This window comes from Ambystoma mexicanum, chromosome 4p, assembly GCF_040938575.1.
Source record: "Ambystoma mexicanum isolate Mex_15411 chromosome 4p, UKY_AmexF1_1, whole genome shotgun sequence".
NCBI lineage: Eukaryota > Metazoa > Chordata > Amphibia > Caudata > Ambystomatidae > Ambystoma > Ambystoma mexicanum.
Genome location: NC_090927.1, coordinates 144,328,419 through 144,353,080, shown reverse-complemented (window position 1 = coordinate 144,353,080; position 24,662 = coordinate 144,328,419). Strand labels below are relative to the sequence as shown.

General features: G+C 45.8%; 1 protein-coding gene across 1 annotated transcript in view; it reads left to right on the top strand.

The window, feature by feature from the left end:
• SELENOI (selenoprotein I) overlaps positions 1–24,662 on the top strand; it is a 330,991-nt gene that overhangs the window by 176,252 nt on the left and 130,077 nt on the right. Inside the window, exon 3 of the mRNA XM_069605591.1 lies at positions 18,021–18,129. Coding sequence (XP_069461692.1) covers positions 18,021–18,129 — 109 coding nt within the window. The remainder of the gene's footprint in view (positions 1–18,020; positions 18,130–24,662) is intronic.

The window sequence follows — 24,662 nt, the reverse complement described above, 5'->3', positions numbered from 1 at the left end:
CAGGGTTTCAGGCCAGAATCAACACCTGGGTTCGGCTGTGAATAGTCTGCAAATGATTTTTGGGCCTGCTGACAAATACTTTTGCTTGCAGTGGGCCTTCTTGGTTCAAAGTTCTGTAGTCTCTGTTTAGCTTGGAAGTCTAAGTGTAGGATCTCTGGATGTGAAGTAGTCGGTCAGCATGCTCCGCAGCAAATGGAATTGAATGTCTCTACCTGTCCCAGCAGTCTCTTTTTATGTGTTTTGAAAGTGGGTGTGTGCCTGGGCCTAGCTAAACCTGCCCCTTTCTACTTGTCATTGGCCCAATTCTCCCCTCTCCCATGATTGGGGAAGGAACTGTGAGTCAGAGTGATGCTGTAGGTTTTATGGGTCAGAGGATCCTCCCCTGGTCAGTTTGCCCACAAATCTATATTTGACCTAAAGACATATTTCATAGATACACAGTGGTTTGAAATTACATGCACCCATCACGTATCACATGAGGTATACTCTGTTCAAACTCTGATGTTTCTAAGAGCTTGCATTCAGAAACGGCAACATTTTGCGTTTTTTAACTAGTTTTGCAATATTGGTTTTTCATTAAAAATTATACACATATACACGGCCTGTCCATACATACTCCAGTAAATTCCCATGTCTCTAGCTTAAACACAGAGTCTGTAGTATACATAAATAGCAGGGTTTTGCCCCAGAACATCACACAAATTGGAGTTTGGGCTTGAATCGAAGGTACATTTTTTAAATTAAGGCTCTCAAAGTTATACATTCCGGTCATTTGATTACAAAGAGTTATCAGTGTTTCTGTAAAATATATATTTTGCTTTCAATTCAGTTCTCAGAGTGTTGGAGCCCGCCTCCAAGACTTGGGTGGGTCAGTGACCATGCCTCTGCTGGCAGGCAGGCCTTTGTTGACAGGAAACAGTCAAAATCAACATATTCTATTCAAGTGCAAGAGCCTATTGTGTGGTCTCCAGGAGGCTCCCAGCCAGTCTGCCTTCTATCAATCAGGAGGTCATGTGAGATTCTAACTCCTGGTGTGAATCTCTGGAGGTGAGAGGTTTCCCAGCCTTTGGCCTGTTAATTAAATCAGATTGTCTTCTGGGAACAGCATGTGGTTAAGATTTTAATTAACTCCCAGCCTTTGATGTAAAGGCCTCTCCTGCAACTCCTGACATGCAGTTTCCCTGTCAGAGTTTAGACCGCTAGCGCCACCCTCAGTCAAAAGCGGGTACTGCATGCAATTATTTTTGGATCAGTCTTGAATTCAAGCATTCAAACAAGAGATGTTACATGGAAGTATATTGTCCAGGTTCAACAAATGGCATTGGTGTAGTTCTGAGGTAAAATAATTTTGTGACCATAAATTAGCCATGTTTGACCTGAAGAAAACGAATTCCCACCAGTTATGGGTTGCTTTTGGCAATCAGCATTGCCCCTTTGACAATGGTTTTAGGCTCTGTGCCCTTCTGTGCTCACAACATAGGCAAAAATGGGTGGCAGCCTATTCTTCATGCTTTTCCCTGTGCATTTTCTGGGAAGTTCTGGCCATCATGATGTTTTCCATGCCAGTACTGCACAGTTTTTGTGGTAGGGCTCGGATGCATGGGTAAAAACATCCCACAAGCCCCCCTCTTGCGATGGCCATTCTGTTTCACTGATGGAGCTCGCAAGATCTGGGATGTTCTCATCTTCCGGTAGATGGCACAGTTCAGCATCTTTTCCTCCGTCCGGTACTGATCGATCGGTTCTCCTTGCCGGTCCTGATGGGAATATTGGGCGGTACCCCGGGCCCCTTGGGTCTCTGCTCCCGGTCTCCGGATCGTCCTCCTTCGCCAGTCTCCAGGTTTTCTTTCTCCTAGGATGACAAAGGAAAAGCGGCAATACCTATTCATGGACATTTCTCCCCCACCATTGATATAGTGGGGTGGCATATATATTTTAGAACTCAACAGATATGAACATGCACATTTTTTTAAATTAAGCGACAGGAACACACAAACTTGAGAAACACAGAATTTGATAGGTTATATGTAGGATATTTTAGGGTTGGAATTGAATTACTCTGGAGCGGTACCCTCTGGGATTGCAGAGGACTCCTCCAGTTGTTGCAGAGTGTGCCTGGGATGGCAACACTTCAACTGGTTGATGTTGACCCACTTGTCTTCCCCCTCTGCCAAACCGCCTTTGGGGATGAGGATCTTGTAGGCCACAGGGGAGATCTTGTCTATAATCTCAAACGGTCCCTTCCATGTAGGCAAACATTTTCGCTGTTTGGCCTGGTTCCTTTGGCAATTGTATAAATAGACCCGGTCCCCCACCTGATATTCCTTCCTGGAAGTTTTCAGGTCATAGTGGGTCTTCATACTCTCAGCTGATCTTTCTAGATTCCGCTGAGCATAGGCAAAAGCATGTTGTAGGTGTTTCCTTAAATTCTCCACATACTAGTTGTGGAGGCATTTATTAGTGTCTGCTCTTGGGTCCTGTAGAGCAAATGCTGCGGAAGCACCATCTTGCGTCCAGTCATCAACTCGAATGGTGACATTTTGGTTGCAGATGAAGGGGTAGATCTGATAGCCATTAGGACCGGAGGTAATCGGATATCCCAACTTGGCCCAGAATCTGCCACAAACTTCTTTAATATGCTCACAATGGTTCGGTTATATCTCTCTACTGCCCCAGAAGAAGCTGACCGGTAAGCAATATGTAACTTCCTTTTGACCCCCAGTATCTCCCACATCTTTGTCATTACTTCACTGGTGAAGTGGCTACCCCTGTCTGACTCAATCCTTTGAGGTAGACCAAAACGGGAAAAGATGTGGTTAATCATCAGGGCAGCTGCTGTTTCTGCCTTGCAGTTTGGGGCTGGGAGACATTCCACCCACTTGGTAAACAAGCATGTCACAGTCAACATGTACTTATTCCCCCCAGCGGAGCGAATCACGGGGCCTACAAAGTCAATTTGCAAATCTGACCATGGCAGTGTCATCCCCCTCTATTGGAGAGGCGCACCGTGTGTGAGGGATGATGGCTGAAATTGTGCACACACAAGACACCCCTTCAAGTATTGGTCGAGGTCCTGCCCCATGTGTGGCAAGTATGCAACCTCTCAAGATTTCCAGTGTTGTGTGAAACCCCCTATGACCGGCGGTGGCTGCATCATGGGCGTGACTTAACATCAGGCTTCGGAATGAGGTAGGAACCACCCACTGATCGTGGCCAGCTTTGGATTTCCTTACCAGCAAACCGTCTTGGATTCGGAACATTTTTGGACATTTCATCAACACTCTTAGGTCCTCTTTCCCAATGTAATCGGTATCCGTCAGGGGAAAGTTCTCAGGGTCCTCAAGGTGTTGGTAAAACTTACCGATAATTGGATCCCCCTTCTGAGCTGTAATCAAATCAGCATCAGGGGTCTCCTTGCTCCATTGTGCAGTTGAAAGATCATTGTGAGGATTTGTCTGGGACCTAGTGATTGCAGTGATCTGGATTTCCCCCAACAGGGACTCAATCTCAATTAGATCCCCTTGGATGGCCCCGGTTTTGGCCAGCTGATCAGCTAAGTCATTTCCAGTTTTGTCTGGTCCCTCTACTTTGGAATGACCCTTGATCTTTTTCCAGTAGATGGTCATCCCATTCGATGTGACAGATCATCAATGTTTTGGATCAACTTCCCATGTTTCAAGGGTTTGTTGTGAGCACATAACATGCCTCTGGTTTTCCAATTAACCAGGTGCTCCACGAACCCGTTCGTACATAATCAGAATCTGTGATTATGACCAGTTTGTGGAGTTGATGTTGGACAGCAGTGAGGATGGCCTGATGCACAGCCATCAATTCTGCCACCTGACTACTTCAGGGACCAATTTTGTATCCAGCGGGGGGTTCTGGGAACTCCTTCACCCATGCATTCCCTACGCCAGCCACCAGTTCTTTCTCACTGTCGTTTTCAACATGGTAAGAGCATCCATCCACATAGACAGTGGGCATTCCCTCACACTTGTCCTCTTCAAAGACTTTGTGTGGGGAATTAAGGTATGCCTCCATGTTGTCCTTGATTTTTAGACTTTCGTCCTCGAGACAATTTTCTCTGACACAATCATGCAAGTCAGCCAGACCTTGCGCGAGGGGACTCTTCTTGTTTTGGCCATATCTGACCTCCACAGGAAAGCCTTGCATTGACAGAATCCAGGAAGTAATTCGGGAATTACTCACATTTCCGGCCCGGATTCTATCACTTTGGAGATATTGCAGAGGCTGGTGTGGAGTCTCCACTATGATGTTCCCCCTGGATAAACGGGCGGTAATTCTTCAATGACCACACCGTTGCCAGGAGTGCCTTCTCACAATCGTTGAATTTTTCCTCCACAGAGGATAAAGTTTTGCTCGCATAGGAGATTACTTTATTGACCTTGTCATGCTTTTGGTATAAAACTGCCGTCAAGCACGTATTAGAGAACACCGTCTCCAGGAAGAACTCCTTGTTTCTGACAGGGTAAGCTAGGCAAGGCGCTTGTGAGAGGCTTCTTTGAGTTGTTTTACCGCCTCGGCTTGTTCTGGACCCCATTCCCACTTGACCCCCCCCCTTCAGGAGATGAATCAGGGGTCTGGTGATCTCTGCGTAGCCCTCAATGAACTTTCTGCTGTAATTAGTCAGTCCAAGGAGGCTCCTTAGTTCCCGTAGAGTTGTGGGGTCTTTCAGTTTCTGAAGTGCTTCCACTTTCTTTTCCTGGGGACAGAGACCCTGAGGAGTAATCTCATGCCCCAAGAAAGTAACACGGGTTCTACACCACTGTGCTTTCTGAAAGGAAAGTTTTGCTCCGGCGGCCCTCAACTGGGTCAGAACATAACAGATCTCCGCTATGTGTTCCTCCACAGATGAACTTTTGATGAGGACATCATCTACATAAGCCAGGTTACCCCTTGCACCCAGGTCGGGCATGGCCTTGTGTAGGAAAATGTTGAATTCATTTCCGGAGTTGAGGTATCCGAAGGGAGTCCGTGTCCATGTGTACTGCTGGCCCCCAAAGGTAAAAGCCAGTTTGTATTGGTCCTCCCTACTGACAGGCACGGTCCAGTATCCATTGGTCAGGTCTATTGCAGTGAATACCTGTGACCCCTGGATCTGGGCCAGCCCCTTGGTCAATGTAGGGCAGAGGCCATCGGGAAGTATGGCCCCGTTTGTTGAGCTCCCTAAGGTCGGCGCAGAGTCTCCAATGGACGTTTGGCTTCAATATTCCCAGCACCGGATTATTGAAGGTGCTGTGTATTGGACGGATTATTCCCCGGGACTCAAGGTTCTTAATTATTTCAGTAAGGGACTCCATTGATGCGAGAGGCAAGCGATATTGCTTCACAAACACTGGAGTCATGCCAGGGTCCGTGGGGATTGTTGTTGTGTGGATGTCGGTGCGGCCACAGTCATATGAGTCTACCGCAAAGAGATCTTGGAAATCCAAGAAAACTTGCTTCAACTTTTGCTTTTGTTCCATAGTCACACAGGCATCAGCTAGGTTGACTCTCTCTTCCACCATCTGCCTGAAGCCTGGAAAGACTTCTGGTTTGGCTATCTCAGCGGCCTCCTCCAGCTGGGTGGAGAAGTCCCTGGTCAGAGTGCTGATTTGGACTGGAGGCTTCAGGTGGGAAAGGCAGCCCTCATGGACCTGGAAAATCACCTCATCCCTCCTGAAGTCACAAGTCACATCTTCCTTACCATAAGGGCAGGAAGTATACACCAGGAAGTTCCCCCCATGCCGGGTAAAAATCCTGTCTGGTGTTGTATTGTCATCACTGTCACTGTCAAAACAGTCCTTGGGGATTGGTCCTAACTGTTAATTTCCTAAATCAATGGAAAAATGTCGGTCATCAACCACCATTCCAATAATGGTGCCTGCGGCTAGAGTAATACTCTTTAAGTCGCTGTTATCCACCTCTATTGGAATGGTGTCATGTTCTATGTTGACTAATGGAGTTGGGTTTACCCCCAACCCTTGCTGTTGGAGAGAAGCATTTAGATGTATATAAGCATCAGGGTTTTGCAAATATTGTCCTCTTTTAACTTTCACTTCCAGGGAGAATTGTCGGGTCCTTTCTGGGATGGTGACTTCGTCTTTGATCTGAATTTCAACTGCATAAGGTAGCAATTGAGCTGACCTAAATGCTTTTTCTGGATCATCAAAGCCCATGGGATTATCCGCTAATCGGAACCAAGCTTTGAAGTTTATTAGGTCCAAACTAATGGCAAAGCGATTGAGAATGTCACTGCCTAAGTAAAAAGCGGCAGTGACGTCTCGCACGACCCAACAATTGTGGACTATGCTCTTGTTGCCAATGGAGATTTTTAGCATATACCTGCTTGGCAGGAGATGTTTGGAATTGGGTGCTTCCAGGTCCATTTCCCATCAGTTTGAATGTGGGAATGGCTGGATCTTTTGGGAGTTGGCGGAACATGGCTTTGCTGATGAAGCTCTTACCATTGTTCACGCACACTCGAGCGAGAACAGAGTCCTTCCCATCATTTAATTGAACAGGGATGAACAACTGCTCTCCAATTCGCTGAATATCAGCCAGGCTCTGAGCTGATTTCACATCTTTCTGGACTATATAGGAGTGAGAGTTTCTGATTGTGGATTAGTAAAGAATTTCAGGGTGTTTCCTTCCAGTGTGGAATACCACCTTAAACTGGAAGGAAGGTTGATTTTCAGAAATAGAGAGGACCCCCCATCACCAGTCTGTTGTCCTACTGCTATTACTGTCACGTCGGGAGTTTGGTTGTTCTGGAAGTGAAATTCTACTTGGTCAGATTTTTGTTCAACCATGTGGCAGGTGCCGTTTAAACTAACATGGTTGACACTCTGTTTTAATTTCATTGGTCGGCTAGTCTGGGTCCAGAGGACCTTGTTTACACAATCTATTAGGGGTGACAACCTTCTCAGGAGGTCATTCCCTAGTAAACAAGGGGTGCCCTCTGGGGTCACTACTATGACCGGGTGTTTCACCTTGTGTCGCCCAATTTTAATGTCCAAGTCTGCAGTCCCCTCAACGGGAATTTCCTTCCCGTCAAAGTTCTGCAGTTGTCCAGGAAGAGAGGTGAGAGGAATACGGTAATTCTCCCCCCTTCCAGCATTTAGTCCCTCAAAGGCCCTTTTGGACAGAAGGGTAGCTTGGGATCCAGTGTCCACCAGTGCCAAAATTGTACCCTGCCCCTGTACTTGTACCGGGGCATAGTATCTTCCCTCCTTCTCTTCAAGGGGGCACAGATAATGCACATTTTTGGACAACTGGTGGGCTAACTTTCTGGTTTTGGACATTGCCAGAGAAGAGATTTGGGCAGAATTCTGTGGAGAGTCTTGGGAATCTGAAAGAAAAGGTTGGCAACTAGAGATCAGAGCCATTGTGGGTTCCCCTGGTTCCGGTTCTGGGCCGCCCCCCCCTTTTTGGAGGCAGTCACCAGGATGGGTTTGAACCAGGGGATTTTGGTATTGTGGGTTCTGGGATGAGATAATGGGCGGCGGTAGCTCAGTCTCCACATCTCCCCAGTCTGGATTGGAATCCCTTGGGACCCATTTTTCTTTGGGAGGAGTTCCCCCATCTCTGAAGGAGAAGGTCCTTTTCCCAGGATCTTCTGAGGATCCCTCTCCCTCAAATTGGAAGACCTGTACCTCCTCCACAAAGTGGGTCTGTTTGGGTCCTTTGTTTCTCCTACCCCCCCTCTGCTCCTTGGGAGGCAGGCTTTCAGGGGCAGGAGATTTTGTTTCCGGTTCCTGGTTTTCCAGGGGCTGTTTACAAGTTGGGAAGGAAGCTTCCTCCAAGGTTTTACACCCCCCTTCCCCTTGTGCCTCCTCCCTGGGAGCCGGTGTGTTATCGGGGTGCTGCCCCCGTCATTGTTCTGGAGCACCAGGTCCAGAGTTTGGGGCATTCTGCGGTGGCATGCTCATCTGAGGGTTCTGTTGAGCCCTCAGTATGTGACCCAGATCCCGTGCCAGATTTTGGACCTGGCGCTCTAACTGGGAAACCCGCTCAGGCTGATACGGGGCTCTATTTTCTCCCCTGGGCTGACCCCGGGAAGGGTAGCTATCCCTTCTGTGGTAGTACCCCTGGTTGGGAAGATTTTGGTACCCCTCCACCCTTGGCCTCCCCTCTCCCGGATTAGGTTGTCTGGGCTCAGGGAATTGGGGAAAGAAGGATGGATGATTTTGGGGCTGGAAATTGGGCGGATTCTGCCCAGGATTTGGAGAATTTCTGCCCTCCTGTGGGAAGTTGGGAGGGAAGTTCCCTGGGTTAGGTGCTTGGCCAGATCCCCCCCCCTTGGGCTGGAGGAGTCCACACATAACCCAGGATTGGTCGGTTTCCCTCATAGCGGGGACTTACATAGTCAGGGGAGCGGGGGACCCCATTTGTGGGACTACCTCCTCGACTCCCTGTCTGTGACTGGCCCGAGGGCCTTCTGGGCTGTGAATTATTAGGTGCAGGTAGGTTTTTAGGCCCCCCCATCTCCAAATCCAAAACGGGGGTGACCTTTACCTCTGCCACCTTGGCAGCAGCAGGGGTGCTGTTGGTTTTGGGATTTTTCTGGGTATTGCTTTTATTTTCTATGGGCTTCTGCACCTCATAGATCCGGGTAGCCTGTTCAATGACCCAGTCTAAAGATCTTTTCTAATGAAAATCTCTCACGAGCTGGGTCATTATATATTTGGGCAAGGCATGGAAAAATGTATTGACAAATTCTCTGCTGTCTGTGCGCACCCTTCTGGTGGTCTGCGCAAAGGCACGTTTCAGTTCTTGCACGAATTCCTGTGGGGCCTGATCCTCCCCACCTTGCAAATTGTAGGCTGCTTTGCGAGCCTCTTGAGGATTTCTGTGAACAGAAAAATGTTTCAAGATGGCCACCTTATAGGTGGACCATCTTAAATGATTTTGGTCCTCCAGCCCCGCAAAGAAACTGGAGTATTCTGGTGAGAAGGTCCACTTTACATATTGAATACAGCTTTGGCTGTCCTTCAAATGGAAAGTCTCCATTTGCTCATAGAGCTCCAAGTGTTCCCAAACGGAGTACTTGGCGTTCTTATGATAAGGCGTGATGACACTCCTGATTGCCTTAATCTGTTTCAATGGGTCCTTAAGCAAGGCCCTTTTTGCCTTATTGGCCTTTTTGGTTCAGGTAACCCTGGTCCATTCATCCTCTGACTCAGAGGCACTGCTCCCAGAGGTTCCTGTCTGATCTTCTAGGTTTTCCCGGATTCTGCGAGCCTGGGATTGGCTGGCAGAATGTGGGGACCTGGTCTCCTGTGTCCTGCGCCGTTCAGAGGAGTCTTCAGATTCCTCCTTGCTGCCAGGATTTGATGGGTACCCCCCCCCCGATCTAACTGGGCAGAAGTTTTCAGGATGCCCTTAATGGGCCTATTCTCCTGGGGTTCCCCACTAAATTGCACTGTGCTTAGGTGCCCATACCCGGATGCCCGCCCATCCATTCCTGGGAGGTACTGGCCTATGAGCCCCATGCTTTTGGCTGGATAGTAATCTGCCATCCCTGTGGCCCGGTGCTCATGTGCGCCAGGGGACATGGGGTGGCAGAGTCCAGGGACTGAGAGAGATAAAGGCCTCTGGTACTAGGGCTCCTGAGGTTATACTCAGGAGTTTCCCTTTCCCAGCGAACCTGGTCTCTATCCGCCCCTGCTCCCTGTTGCAATGCAAGAGCCTGCGCTTTCAGTTCCTCAGTTAAGGCCTTACTTGACTCTATCAGTCTCTCCTGCATCGCTACCTGTTGCTGGAGCCTATCATTGTGCTGACAGAGAGCCTCATTTTCTCTCTGTGCCTCCTGATTGGTCCTGGAGTACTGGGCCAGTCTTTGCTGCAGGAGGGTTACCTCCTGATTCCCTTCCCTACTGGCCTGCTCCTTTCTTGCCAGAGCCTCCTCCACCCTCCTGGTGTGCTCTAACATGTTCTGGTGTTCTTTTTGGAGGTCACCCAGTCCCTGGAGGGCCAGGTGATTTTCTTCCTTTTTAAGTGGCAGACTTCCTGGCCTAAGGTATCCCTTTCCTGACCAAGAGCCTGCATTTGTGACGCCAGGTCGTCCCTCTGCCTTTGAAAGGCACCAGCTTTCTGGCGTTCTTCATCAAACTCTGCCTGGGTATCCAGGTCTTTCAAAATCAATTTGTTGCTTTCCTCTTTCTCTCTGTCTAGTTGGATTTGCAGGGTGGCTACCTGCTCTGTGCATGCCCTGTTGAAATTGATCTGTTGCTCCAGCTTTTTCCTGCTCTGCAGCAAGGAGTCCAAACTGTCTTGGTGCTCCTTCTGCAAAGCCAGAATTCTGGTATCCTGGTCTGTCTTTTCCTGTTGCAGTATATCCATGTCCTCTTTTATTTTAATATTATACTGCCTACTATCATTTTCTGACTCCTGGCTCCTCTGCTCAGAAGAATCCAGATCAGATTGGGCCTTCTGTAATGCCAGCAGTTGCCTACTCGCCAGATCTTGGCCTTCAGCACATTTGTCCTGCATGGCTCCCATATGTAAATATAAATATGCCGCTACCCTGGCAATCTTGTTGTGCTCATCCTTGGCCTTAGGGGCAATATATAGTTCACTCAGGGCCACATGTAAGGGACCCTGGTCTCTCCATATATCTGACCCTGTTTCAGTGACCTGTTGCGCGATTGCCTGCAACCAGACCGTTTGGTCCTGATGAGTCCACTCACATCTCACAAATAGCTTATGTAAGAAGTGCTCTCTCGCTATTTTCATGTCTACCAAGGTCGTCATTCTAGAGATTGATCTCTGTCCTGACTTACAGAAATTAATATTTTATTTTTGCAAAACAGACCTTTTCCTTAGTGTCCCTTTGAAGAGTGCTTTACAGCGTGGTGATCCGACCGGATGTATGTATCCCGTCAGTTAGCACGCTGTATTAAGCTGCACAAGTGATAGATCTAACCCAAACGTCCAGCTCGAGCCCCCAATTTGTAAGAGGATTCAATCCAGCACTACAGCTAAGTCAATGCCTAGTCTGGGATACTGAATGGAAACCCTTATTGATATATCTTTATGTCCAGTTCATGAGTTCTGGATGACTACCCCTATATAACACCCCTCTCTTGGAACCCCACTGAGCCAAGAAGTAGTTCTGTTTTGCAAGTTTAAACGGTTTATTTGAGAATGTAAACAATATATATATATCACGCTTTATAATAAATTAATAATTAATATCACACTTCAGAACATGAGCAGTTAACAACAATGGGTAATGTTCTACCAATAAACTGATTTGATTACCCAGGAGTAGTATAAAGGATGAGGTAGCACGCTTGTGAATAGGAACAGAAGAATAAGGTGGTAGAGAATGCTTTACCTAGTTTCAGATGGATGCAATGTTGAATGAAAATGCAATACAGAAAATACTCAATATGATTTCAACAAAACAATGTAATCACTTTTCTCTGGCAATCCACTCCCCCCCCCTTATGCAATGTAAGCAAATGAAGGGGAGAGCACACAGTTCTTAGAAATGCAATCAAATGTAATTCAGTTCACCCCAGCAAGCTTAGACTACAGAAGTTTGAAACACAGGCAAAAGGCTTTGAATATGATGACAATGCAGTGAGAAATATGCTGAAAATGCTTTTAATTCCCTTCAGGAGGTTTAGGGTGAGTGGTATCTAGTTAATATGAGTTCAGGCTCACTCTAGCAATGATTCAGGGATGGTTCTTAAGAGGCAGACGAAATGTATCAGTTCAGGCAAAAGCAGCTATCTTTTTACAAGTAAAGAAATCGGGCCAAATCGCAAATCGCGGCAAAATTCGCGAGTGCGAGAATCGTGATTACGGCAAATGTATATGGAGTAGCAAGTCAGCTTGTTGAAAAGCTGAGATTCTAAGCTTTCAGAGGAAAGTTAAACCAAGTTCCTAGCACAAACGGTTCCAGAGATACGGACGATTAAATAAAGGTAGTTTTTCGGATTTGAAATTTTAAAAGTTCAAAGCGACAGGTTACAGCTTGCAGCTAGAAAATGACAGGTGACAGTTAGGAGGCAGTTCTGGTTAGATTAAAATAGTTTGGATTAGATTATTTTAACAAAGAGATTGGTTCTGCACAGTTCTGATATGCTCTCACAATATATTTTTGAATTAGGCCTCGCCACGGATCTGGTCAGGTTTTGGACTGGACTCCGGTTCTGGTCTCGGCACTTCACAGTGATCTGGATCAGCTCTCTGGTTCTGCTAACCGCGGTCTGGGTCACTCTGGATCTCTGGCCTCTGGTTCTGGATACTGCTCTGCTTTCTCTGGGTACAGCACTGCTTCTGGATCTTTCTGGCACAGGGTTTCGGGCCAGAATCAACACCTGGGTCTGGCTGTGAATAGTCTGCAAATGATTTTTGGGCCTGCTGACAAATACTTTTGCTTGCAGTGGGCCTTCTTGGTTCAAAGTTCTGTAGTCTCTGTTTAGCTTGGAAGTCTAAGTGTAGGATCTCTGGATGTGAAGTCGTCGGTCAGCATGCTCCGCAGCAAATGGAATTGAATGTCTCTACCTGTCCCAGCAGTCTCTTTTTATGTGTTTTGAAAGTGGGTGTGTGCCTGGGCCTAGCTAAGTCTGCCCCTTTCTACTTGTCATTGGCCCAATTCTCCCCTCTCCCATGATTGGGGAAGGAACTGTGAGTCAGAGTGATGATGTAGGTTTTATGGGTCAGAGGATCCTCCCCTGGTCAGTTTGCCCACAAATCTATATTTGACCTAAAGACATATTTCATAGATACAGTGGTTTGAAATTACATGCACCCATCACGTATCACATGAGGTATACTCTGTTCAAACTCTGATGTTTCTAAGAGCTTGCATTCAGAAACTGCAACATTTTGCGTTTTTTAACTGGGTTTGCAATATTGGTTTCTCATTAAAAATTATACACATATACACGGCCTGTCCATACATACTCCAGTAAATTCCCATGTCTCTAGCATAAACACAGAGTCTGTAGTATACATAAATAGCGGGGTTTTGCCCCAGAACATCACACAAATTGGAGTTTGGGCTTGAATCGAAGGTACATTTTTGGTTCTTTTTACCAGTCTGCCTTCTATCAATCAAGAGGTCATGTGAGATTCTAACTCCTGGTGTGAATCTCTGGAGGTGAGAGGTTTCCCAGCCTTTGGCCTGTTAATTAAATCAGATTGTCTTCTGGGAACAGCATGTGGTTAAGATTTTAATTAACTCCCAGTCTTTGATGTAAAGGCTTCTCCTGCAACTCCTGACATGCAGTTTCCCTGTCAGAGTTTAGACCGCTAGCGCCGCCCTCAGTCAAAAGCGGGTACTGCATGCAATTTTTTTTGGATCAGTCTTGAATTCAAGCATTTCAAACAAGAGATATTACATGGAAGTATATGGTCCAGGTTCAACAAATGGCATTGGTGTAGTTCTGCAGTAAAATAATTTTGTGCCCATAAATTAGCCATGTTTGACCTGAAGAAAACGAATTCCCACCAGTTATGGGTTGCTTTTGGCAATCAGCATTGCCCCTTTGACAATGGTTTTAGGCTCTGTGCCCTTCTGTGCTCAAAACATAGGCAAAAATGGGTGGCAGCCTATTCTTCATGCATTACCCTGTGTATTTTCTGGGAAGTTCTGGCCATCATGATGTTTTCCATGCCAGTACTGCACAGTTTTTGTGGTAGGGCTCGGATGCATGGGTAAAAACATCCCACAGTACAAACATTTTCATATTTCACCACAATCAACCATGGGGCTGGTAGGACTGGGCTGCTCTCTTAAGAGTAAATAATGTATGGATCCCATTGGTCCCTAGGTTTCGCAGATTCATAAACCAAGTTCCTATATTCCGATTCCATTTCATAACGGTACAGAATGTCCTTCCTCCACCTACTTTTCGTCAGAGTGGGTCCTCCCTCCCCATGCCATTGCTACTCGCCGCTTGGCCAGAACCAGTAACGGACCAACCAAACGTCTGGTAGGCCTTGGGATGTCTCATGTATCCCAGTAGTGCCATTAGTGGAGACAACTCAATTTGCTCTCCCAAAAGTTACCCCACTACATCAAAAACTCGGACCAGAAGTCCATTAACCCTGGGCAGTTCCAAGCCAAGTGAAATAAATTAGCTGGCGTATAAGAGCACCTAATGCATTCCTTTGTGCTACCCGGGGGAAAATTGTTTTCCCAGTCTGGCGTGATATTCCTGGAGGTGAAATGAATCAAAGTATCCAGTAGCCTTCCTTGAGGGCTGTTACCACAAAACATAGGGTTGGCATTTCTGCATATTATTGACGGGATCGATAACTGGATGTGAACCTTACAAATACATAGAATTAGTTACTGTATGGACTTCCATAAAGCACAGTACTGCATGAACAACCGGGTGAGGTGTAGGGCTCTGCATGCGATTTCTGTATCACAAAGGGGCAAAAAGAGCTCTTATAAATCATGAACCTGTTTGAGTAGTTGATGCTGCCATCTAGGTATGCCTTTTCTTCCTCCAGATGGTTGGCAAGAGATAGACCTATTTAAGTTGGCCACTCAGTCTTTATTGCAAGTTTGCTCGTCTTGGAATTTGGGTGAGATTGGGTAGTCTCACATAGGGTCTTAAATCTTAGAAGCCAATCTGTGCTTGCATTTAACTGTACTGCTAACTGAGTATCGGGATTAATCTTCTATTCAAAGTGAACTAATTGCAGGTACCGTTATTATTGACTAATGGGTGCTTGTTTATCAAATGCAGTTCCTGAAAGTTCATCACTGAATCGGACCATATTAGGTTTTTGTATAACAAACCGGAATCAACCCATTCTAGCCTGATCATCGGTTTGCCTGCTGAGTTTATATTCTCATTAAACTCCTACCCCTTCTCCCCTCCCAACCTGTACAATGGGACCATGTGCATAGGACCTTGCAGATATTTGTAATGGTGCTCATTCACGAGTTAGTAATGGAGATACCAATTCCGCTTCCTGCTCTTTTCACCTGGGGGGAGCCTTGATGGTTGCTGTCTGAATACTAGCATAAGCATTTGTATGATCGAGAACGTGTCCACCTATCTCCTGAAATGGGGGAATTCTACTCTAGTGGGGGTGGGGGGAGGATAAGCCTGCTGGACAAGATCCTCTACTTTTTGCCCTCTCCATAGAAATTGCAGGCGCATTTTATTGACTCTCTTGAAGAAATGTGTTGGTTGTCAGTGGCAACATCGTGAGGCCATATATAATCACAGGACATATGCATATTTTAATGGTTTCTAAATGACCCGAGCACAAGAGGAGGCGCAGGGACTGTTTGTTCAGCACATGTTCCACTTTTTTAATTGCTTCTCAATGTACCTTTAGTGTGTGTTGACTGTCATTGGCTATTTGGATACCCAGGTATTTAATGCCTGGAAAGTTTATAAAGGAGGCCAAATGTGTCGAAATGTGATTGGAGGAAATGTCTGTTAAGGGGCATGGCTTCTGTGTTCTCAATGTTATGACTGTTGCACAATACCCTGGAGTAGTCTTCAATTTCTTCTAATAATGGAGGGAGTTTTGTGGGTCCACTAGACAGCCCAGAATATAATCTGCAAATGCAGGTCTTGAATCAAGCTCAATTTGCCCCTTAATTCATATGCGAATAACCAGCAGCTCGAGGTATAGAATAAACAGAAGGGGGTGGGGAGGATAGCGGGTACCCTTGCTTGGTGCTTGCATTTAGAACAAAATATGGGGACAACCTGCCATTGACAAAGGCTGTAGCTCTAGGATACTGATGTAAGGTAAAGACTAACGATATAAACTTGAGATCAAATCAATGCCATCTTAGTGACGCAGCCAGGAAGGAACATCACACTCTGTAGAATGCCTTCTCTTCATCCAACGTAGCCTGCGCCCATGGCCTTACTGTTTTTGCACCAACGTCGATAATTTTGCATATTGCGAAGCAAGGGCCTATCCTTAATCTGGTTTAATGTTTATGTATCAATTTACGTAGTAGGTGTTAGAACTACAGATCCATAATCCTAGCAATGTTCTTTGCTTCTGCATTAATCAACGAGATGGCCCTTGAGTAACTAGGGTCTCTTCCTGGTTTCAAAATTTGGTGAATCATGTCATAGAAGAAGGTAACCTGTATTAACTCTTAAATAACTCGTAGTTTAGGAGAAAGCATATCAATGAATGTACAGTAGGAATCAAAAGGCATGGTGTCTGGTCCCCAGGATCCATTTTTAATTTGATTGCTGTCGTCCCCTTGGCTAGCGGTCTCTCATCCTAGGTGGAGGTACTTCGTTGACGGTATATTATGTTGTGTTGGATGCATAACATTTTTTGAAGTGGGCCTCGATTTGAATTTTGGTTGACGATTCGCTTCATTGGCAAAGGAGTCCACAACGTCCTTATCTTTTAGTTTGTGTTATCTTCTTTAAGAGCAGCTACTTTATTATTTCGGTTCCTACCTTTTAAATATGCTTTTAAATATGCTATGAGTATTGATCCTGCTGTGGCTCCAACAAAGAATTTTCAGTGGTATTTCAGCAGAAACAGGAGCTCTGTGTATGCGTTGCTATACTCCATTTTGGCTCTCATGACCATCTTTAACTTCTCTGGAGTTGGATTATTTAGATAATGCAGTTGTTTCTTCAGTTTGAAGGTTTTTAATTGCTTCCTGTTTAGGATTTTATTTTCTGCCTAGCTACATATCCTATTACTAGTGCCCCAGATCAGAACCGGGGAAAGTTGCCACTCATTCGAGAGGAAGGGAGTGCCTTTCTCAGAGATTTGGAAGTCAATGGAACAGAGTAGGTCTGTATTTAGACGCCAATTTAATCCTACTAGGCGGTATTGCTTCTGGACAAGTGGAAGGGTTCTAGGAATTCATTAATTTACCTCCTCCGGGTAGCTCGTGGTCCAACAGGATGACAACCCTGTGACTGAAAGGAGGAATAATTAATGTACCTGCTTAAAAATGGTTAAGCTAACTGCAAGCTAATCTTTCCTAATGAGCATTTCTAAAAGCAGATGGGGTCGATTTACATTACCAGGATGCACTATACCTGCTCATGCCAGGCTGGCCTGCAAGTTCTACTCCAGGAGGAATATTCTGCATGATTTGCTCCTAGATCAATGCGGGCATAGCAACACTCCATTAACTTTTGACCTGAGTAATCAACATAGGTTATAAGAGGAGTCTGACTATTACTACTGAGATTTTGATAACCAACCTTTTAAATACTTGCCATAGATAGTGTGGCAAAAGGAATAGGTGAACAAATGTTGTCCCATAATAGATGAAGTCCCTCGTTTGGACCTTTTACAAAAAGGGGTGAATTAAGGGTTGTGATCCACTGAACTATGGTCAGAATCCACCAAAGCAGAGTTCATTGAATCTATGGCTCGAGTGGAAAGTTCAATGGAAACTGATGGCCATCTCCCCGGACTTTGCATTGTCCAATGCAAAGAACAGTTTTCTCGAACATGTGCCAAAAGAATGAAGCAGGATAGGGTTTTCTCCAGCCTAAAAAGGAACAGATTTTAATGAGTTGAACCCAAACCGAGGAGCTTGGAAGACTGGGATTGCAACTATTGGTATCAAACGCTTTCATCAGGTGGTAATGGACTTGACGCATGGTCACCTCTCTGCATTTCACCTTGGTTTAGCCACATCTCATGATCATGTAGATTTTGTCTTACTGGCCTGGTTTGCGCCGTGAGTTGACCTGATGTGTGACATATGCAAAATGGTTGCCTTTCTGTCCAATATAAGCTTGGGACTCTGTTGATGCCCATGTATATGCAATACTTGGGAGGGAGGATGGCTGTAAAATCTTAATTAATTATAACCAAACAGGATTATAAAAACTCGACCATAAATTGTCTTTTTCCTGCTATCTTTAAATATGTTGAAAATGCAAAGGACATGGGTTGAAAAGTAAGGACAATTGACCAGTTGGCAACTTCAGTAAGCTTTAGTATCAATACTCGGAGGCTGCAAGGGTCATTTAATTTGTAATGCTTAGGGATTTATGTACAAATTAGAATGGTTTCCTTTTCTTTTGTAGATTGTCCCTACGTGGCTTGCTCCAAACCTGATCACCTTCTCTGGCTTCCTTCTGCTGGTCTTCAATTTCTTCCTCATGGCTTTTTTTGACCCTGACTTCTATGCGTCTGGTAAGGTGCTCTACTTAAAAGGAGTGTCTATAATGAGATGTGCTGTGATAGGCTGTAACACTACATGATACCTTGCTCTAACTCTTTTATGTATCTTACTGCAATACTTCATATATTGTATCACACCGATGATCAGTTTTGTATCTACTGACCTAGTAAAATGAAATATGAATATAAAACTAATAGGATGCGTAACATTAGATTTGTCATACTTTGATGGTGCAAAAGATGTATGTGTGGGAGAAATGAAGCTTGAACACTCTTCTCACGCCTATCTCCCCTTGCCTCATTTGTACTGTGCACCATTTAAAAAAGAAAAACAGTAATTACAATTCTCCTTCCCTGTTGGACACCCCTTTTCCCTTCCTTTTTGTATACAGTTTATATTTAAACTTTTACACATGTAACTTAACCCCTTCATATGATGTACTCGTACAATAAGAGTAACAATAACATTTGTTTGCAGGAACCATTTAGATCCATAAATATGTAATGGAACCTTTCGCCTGGTAGTCTTTGCTCATAAAAGTATGCAATGAAATGATCAGGTTTGACAGGCCAGTAGCTTCTACAGCTTAGGGGGGGTGGGGGGGGTGGGGGGGGGCATTGAGGTGGAGGATGGGCGTGCCACTAATCTTCATGTAGCTTATGCTTCCCAGAATAGTAGTTGGGTCTATTGAATTTGGGAATAAGATTTGAATGTGAAATTGCCCTTTCATCGATGCATCCTGCCACTTCGTCCCGCAATGTATCTCTGATACACGGAGAGGAAGTTATAAGGGATGTGGTCAATCATTCCTCCAGTAAGTGTTCCCTTGTCCTTCATTGCCTTCAGTGTGCATGCACTGTTCTGAAGGATCTAAACAAACGTTCAGGTGAAACCCTAAAAATGTGTATTATTTAAAAATAAATTCAGGAATACAGTCAGTTGCCCACATGCACACAATGTATTATTTACCAAGAGTCAAGTCACTAGCCATAGACTAGTGAGGGTGGCAATTTTGAAGCCTGCAACATTTCACTGTTTGTAAATTTGGAATTTGCGAAGTGTCAACCTAGCTGGGAAGCAACGGGGCGCTATACACATTGGGTGCACCCCGGGATTGTAGGTCGGTTCTTTTATAGTGCGCTCATCTCCTGCAAGTTTGCATAATATAAACACGGGGCTCTAGCCAGTGAATACGTTGAGAGTGGGTAGTACCTGTAACCACTGTGTGTAGGTAGGGCATCAGTGGTCGACAGATCTGGCTGACATGTACATTACGCCACTTCCCAGTTCGACCAAAGCTGGTTATGGAGCGGTCAAAGTCAGCGAGATGAAATTGCCAATAGGTCAAAATGGTTCTCTCTAGACGACCAGTACACTTTCTTTGCTCGGCTCTGCCTCTCCGCACATAATAGCTCTTTATGTAAGCACCATGATGCTGTAACTGGAAGTTTTAGAGCAATATCTCCCATCCGCCGGCCCTTCTTGGTGACCCCAGCACCCAAACCTGTCGGTCCTCGACGGCAGTTGCTAGATGGGTGATGGCACCAGATTGCTGCTCGCCATGAGCTTTAGGTCACTTTGTGCTGTTTCATGTGAAGAAGGCAGGAATGCAGTCTATGCTGCGTGTTGGTAGATTCCCGCAGGGTGACCGCCTCTATAGCATGGCAGCTCATCCAAGAAATAAAGGAACGTGTTTGCATGATGGCAAATCTGCATATGTGAAATTGGTGTTTGTCGCACTTAAAACTGCTGGCGGACTAGCAAGTGCCACTGTTATTGTCGATTCAAGCCTGTATTTGTCTAGAACCTAATGGCACAGATCTCCAAATAGTGACCCGCACATTCTACAGAAGGTGGAGAATACCACGTAAACCGATCCTGCCGATAGACCACTGTTGGGAAGTGAGATGTCTGCAAGGAAAATGAAGACTGCAGAAGAAAACCCCCGCCTCCCCCCCCCCCCACCACCCCCTACAATATTCCAGTGTCGGAGGAAGAAAAGGGTAGTGTTACTGTGCTGTAACACAGCATATCTTTTTCTGGACTCTTACCCTATTGTAAATTATTCAATTTTCCATTGGCATAGGAAATCTTGATAGGAAGCATTGCAACTCAACAACATCATTAAGTGGCAGAAGGGGCAGGAGCCAGAACAACCTGCCTACGATGGCTACAGAAGAAGGTGGCTTTGCACAATAAGCTAGCGGAAGACCACAATGAGCACGGCAAGCAGCAGAGTCTGAACGACTAGCCTATGATCTCTATGTTTGATTCAGCAGAGCAGAGTTGCATGCAAAAGAGTCCGGAGCTTGTAAGGTGCTCCTGGATGCAGCGGATTTTTGCAGAACTGTGAGCCAGAATTGGACCCCCTAAGCATTAATATGTGGCTGCTATGGGAGACCGTACAGAAAGAACATAGAGAAGACTCTCGCATCCAGCAACGGCCATCACGCGCGCTTCAGATCTTCAATGACTCTCCAAGATCACCACCCACGCCACTTACACCTGACCACTCAACTGATCAACGTCTACTCATTTATTTATTCATATACTTGTATATAGCAAAATTTATATTCATCTTAAGTCAATATATGCACCAAATAATATACAGTGAAACTTTGTATGTTCTCTTCCTCTGTCACTGACTTTGTAAGCTTGTATTCTCAAACCCCACGCCAAGACCCCATTTGTCTTGTCCTACATAACACTGTGGCTGGCTGTTGTCCCGAATGGAAAGGGGCATATTGGTAACATGATGCTCCTTAAATCCACATCCCGACTGACGCTGTGTGTGTGTGTGTTTTAGATTAATCGAAGATATTGGCTGTTTCAAAGGACTGTATTAAAATGTAGAAAGGATTTAGGGATGTTGTTGCAGCTCCATTACTATCTACTAATGGCAGTCTAAAAATAACGGGGTCGTGTGTATGAAACTTGTTAATGTCACAATGTTTCTTTTAAGAAACTAGCAAGCTTCATCTCGGCAGAACTGGTGTGATTCCAGGATACACTATTGGGAGTTAATTCAAGCGGTGAGTCCAACAGAAGATGGGCGTGTGAGATGGAAATAACTGTTTGTTATTTAGAGCTGTGTTCTAGTTCCAGATTATGAGCACCTGATTGACTCCTGCTGTGGGCCTATTCTTTTATTTTTTATTAAGTTTTCAGAATCGTGCAGGTTTTCCAAATCGGTGAATTTGGCAAAGGTGATCGATCACATCTGGGTTCCTGTGTCTCCCGTCGGGACACATTACAATTCAAGATTAATAGCAAAGTTGAATATCCCGTCAAATTGAATCATCCCCTTGAAAGTGAAATGTAAGACTCTACAGGACTCACAAAGCGCTGAGACACAGAGGTTGGTAGGCCATGGAGTCCAGTAGCAGCTAGAGTCAGTGAAACGTGACCGGGCCCGCCTTTAACATTCAGCTAGTCCCCAAGACCCACTTCGCTGTAAGATAACTGAAGACTGGAAGTCTTCACAAGATACTGGGGTCTAGAGCCCCACATCCGGCAAGAAGGTCAGACATAGAGAAGGAAAACCATACAAGAACACCATGTTGACTTCAACTGAGTGCAGGTTAAAATACCATAACTGAGGCAACAGACATGAAGTTCTACATGTTCGAACTAGCATAAGTCATTACAGACACCATAAACAACAACCAAGTGCACGGCCTGGCCTGACCGAACTAAGGGGTTTCGTTGGGGATTGAAGGATGCCCAGCTGCCCACATATGGGAGGTAAAACGGTGAGGTGTGATTCCACGAAGCCCAACCGTGGCTTGAACCGTTTGGCCGGGCTCGTTCCCTGCGCCATGAGAGCTGCTCCACGCTTAGGAAATGGCCGAGATGCAGGGAGCAGTGGGTGACGTACATTTTATGTAAAAAGCATGTCTGAGACAAATCGTGTGGCCTCTAAGTTGAATGTAGCCCGTAAGAAGCCCTCCGATAGAGTAAATCATCCCCACACAATAGTTCTTTGAGCCCCACTGCCACATGACTTTGTTCCCCTTGGTATGGGAGACGCTTCCAACGGTCGCACCCACCTTGCTCCAAATCTACTATGTAATATGAGGTACACTCGTTCCAGTGATGTCATCATTTTGCCTGCAAAATAGTCTCCCTAATGCTCGCTGTGAGGGGCACGGTGGCCGGGAAACGGGTGCGCTTACACGTCGCAGCACGGCAAGGAAGGGCTCACAACACTGGAAGCAACAGACATGGAGCCCACTGATGGTCTGCACACACGGTTCTCTGCACACCCCTGCAGGTACCGGCACTGGTGCATCCACGGTAGTAAGCGTGGGCTCACAAGAAGCCTTTAGGCGACACAGAGCGAGTGTAGCAGGAGGAATTAGAAACAAGCGTCGACATGGGGGACCCGTGCTGCTCACCTGGCTACAATTGTGCATGTCCAACGTAGGAGTGATAGGCTGGGAAAATATAGTTTCGACTGAAGATGGGGACAGGCCAAAAGCACATGTTCAAAAGTTTCTACGAATGTTTAGTTCCCTCAAAATCTGCATCCACTTTGAACCCAAATATTACTGAGCTCCTCTAGAGAATCCAGAACTGGGCTATCCATGATGATCTCCGTCTAGAGGACGAAGAAGGAGATTACTGCGGTCCAAATGGCCACCTTTTATTGAACCAGTGCCTACTCCCTCTGACCAAAGGAGCAACACCTAGCGGTCATCTTTGACAATACATTTTCACTACAGCCTTAGATTGACTTACTGGGCCACAAAAGCCACAGACTGCATGTTTCCTGCTTCGCTATTTATCACTCGCATCAAATCTGGAGCACGCGCAAATTAAGCCTCCGAGCCGTTGAACTGGCGGCTGTTCAGTAACCCCAAATCAAACCTTTCTCGATAGCGGGCAGAAGGGGGGGGGGATTCACAGCTACCATTTCCTGGTCGAGTATGGCTACATTTTTAGTCTGTCCATCAAAGCTAATGGCAGGCCTGCAGAAAATTGTGCAAACCGTGGCATGGAGTCCCTTGGCCATGTACATTCACGCATTATTCTGCTACTGTGAAACCTCCTTGAGCTCCCAGTGACAGGAAGGATTATTTAAACCTTTGGTCTTAATTCATGAACCCACCATAATACTAACAACATATATGTATCCTGTTGGCGCCAGTGTGAACACACGGGCATAAGTGAGGTGCACGCCCAGTCAGCAGTAACTCGGTGAAGTCTCCTAGTCCTTCAATAAGGAAAACTCCAGTCCCCATACATGCAAGTTAAAATGTCGTCTTTATTCAAAGTTCCAGTTAAAATAACGGAGCAGCTCCCCAAGATTGTAGTGGAGGCGGCGGCGGCGGCAAAAACGACGCATTTCGCAACTCCTCTTTGCTTGGTCACATCACATATATCACAGAAGAAAAGGTCCAACTGGAAACAGACACGGAGGAAGTCCGTAAGGACGGAACGCGGGGCATTTTCGGGTCGTTTTTATGGGTATTGTTTTACACTTGTTCTGGAACATTAATTATTCAACCTTTTAACCATGGACTATGGTCATTAGTAAATTAAGCACATTTTTCGCTTTTTTCTAAAACCGAGTGCCAGGGTTATTTCTCTCAGCAGCTGGTGTTTTTTTTTGCTACTGTTTTCAGTGACTATTTCTCCAGTTGGACCTCTCCTTCTTTGTTATTACAGGAGAGTGGCTTGCTCTGCACCCCGTGGCACCCACTGCGATTTGTAGTAGGCAGTGCGCTCAGATAGACGCAAGCTTCTTCCTTGATGTAAGATGTGTGTGTAATACACTTTTGTAATCTTTTATTCGGCTACTAAGCCATAAAAGAACATCCTCACATTACATCATTGCATGTGAATAGATTGGTTACAAATTCATATATCAAATAGAAATAACGTTCAATTAATCAAGGACTCTGGCCCACACTTTCCCACCCAAGTGGGAAGCAGACCATCACATTTTCGTTTATCAGTGGCAAAAGATCTCGGTGGACCAAATGGGTTCTGAGCGTTCACACTTTACAATTCCAAGACGGGTGTCCCTGCATTCCCTCCTGTCACACGACAAGAACTACGCGTGGCCCAGCTGCTGCAGGAGGGTCCGGCTATGATTTGCAAGGGGGCAATAAAGCTAGGCCTGCAGCGCCTTTGGGGCTCTGAAGTGTACCCCAGGTACTTTCTGGTGAGAAATGTCAGGAAGGTGGCGACCAATCCTAGACTTGCGATGCCTAAACAAGTTTTTAAAATCCCAAAAGTTCAGAATGTCCACATTGCAGCAAGTTATCGACCAAAAAGGGATTTTCTGGCAACTCTCGACCTGGAGGATGCATACTTCCACTTACCCATTCATTGCAAGCACCGGCCGGTCCTGCATTTTGTTGTCCAGGTGCGGCATTACCAATTCAAGGCCCTTCCCTTCAACCTGAGATCGGCGCCGAGGGTATTCACCCAATGCTTGACCCCAGTAGCAGCCCATCTATGCTGCATGGGAGTCCATGTCCAGCCTTACCTGGATGATTGGCTCATCCAGTCCTGCTCCCACGCACTGGCTACCCAG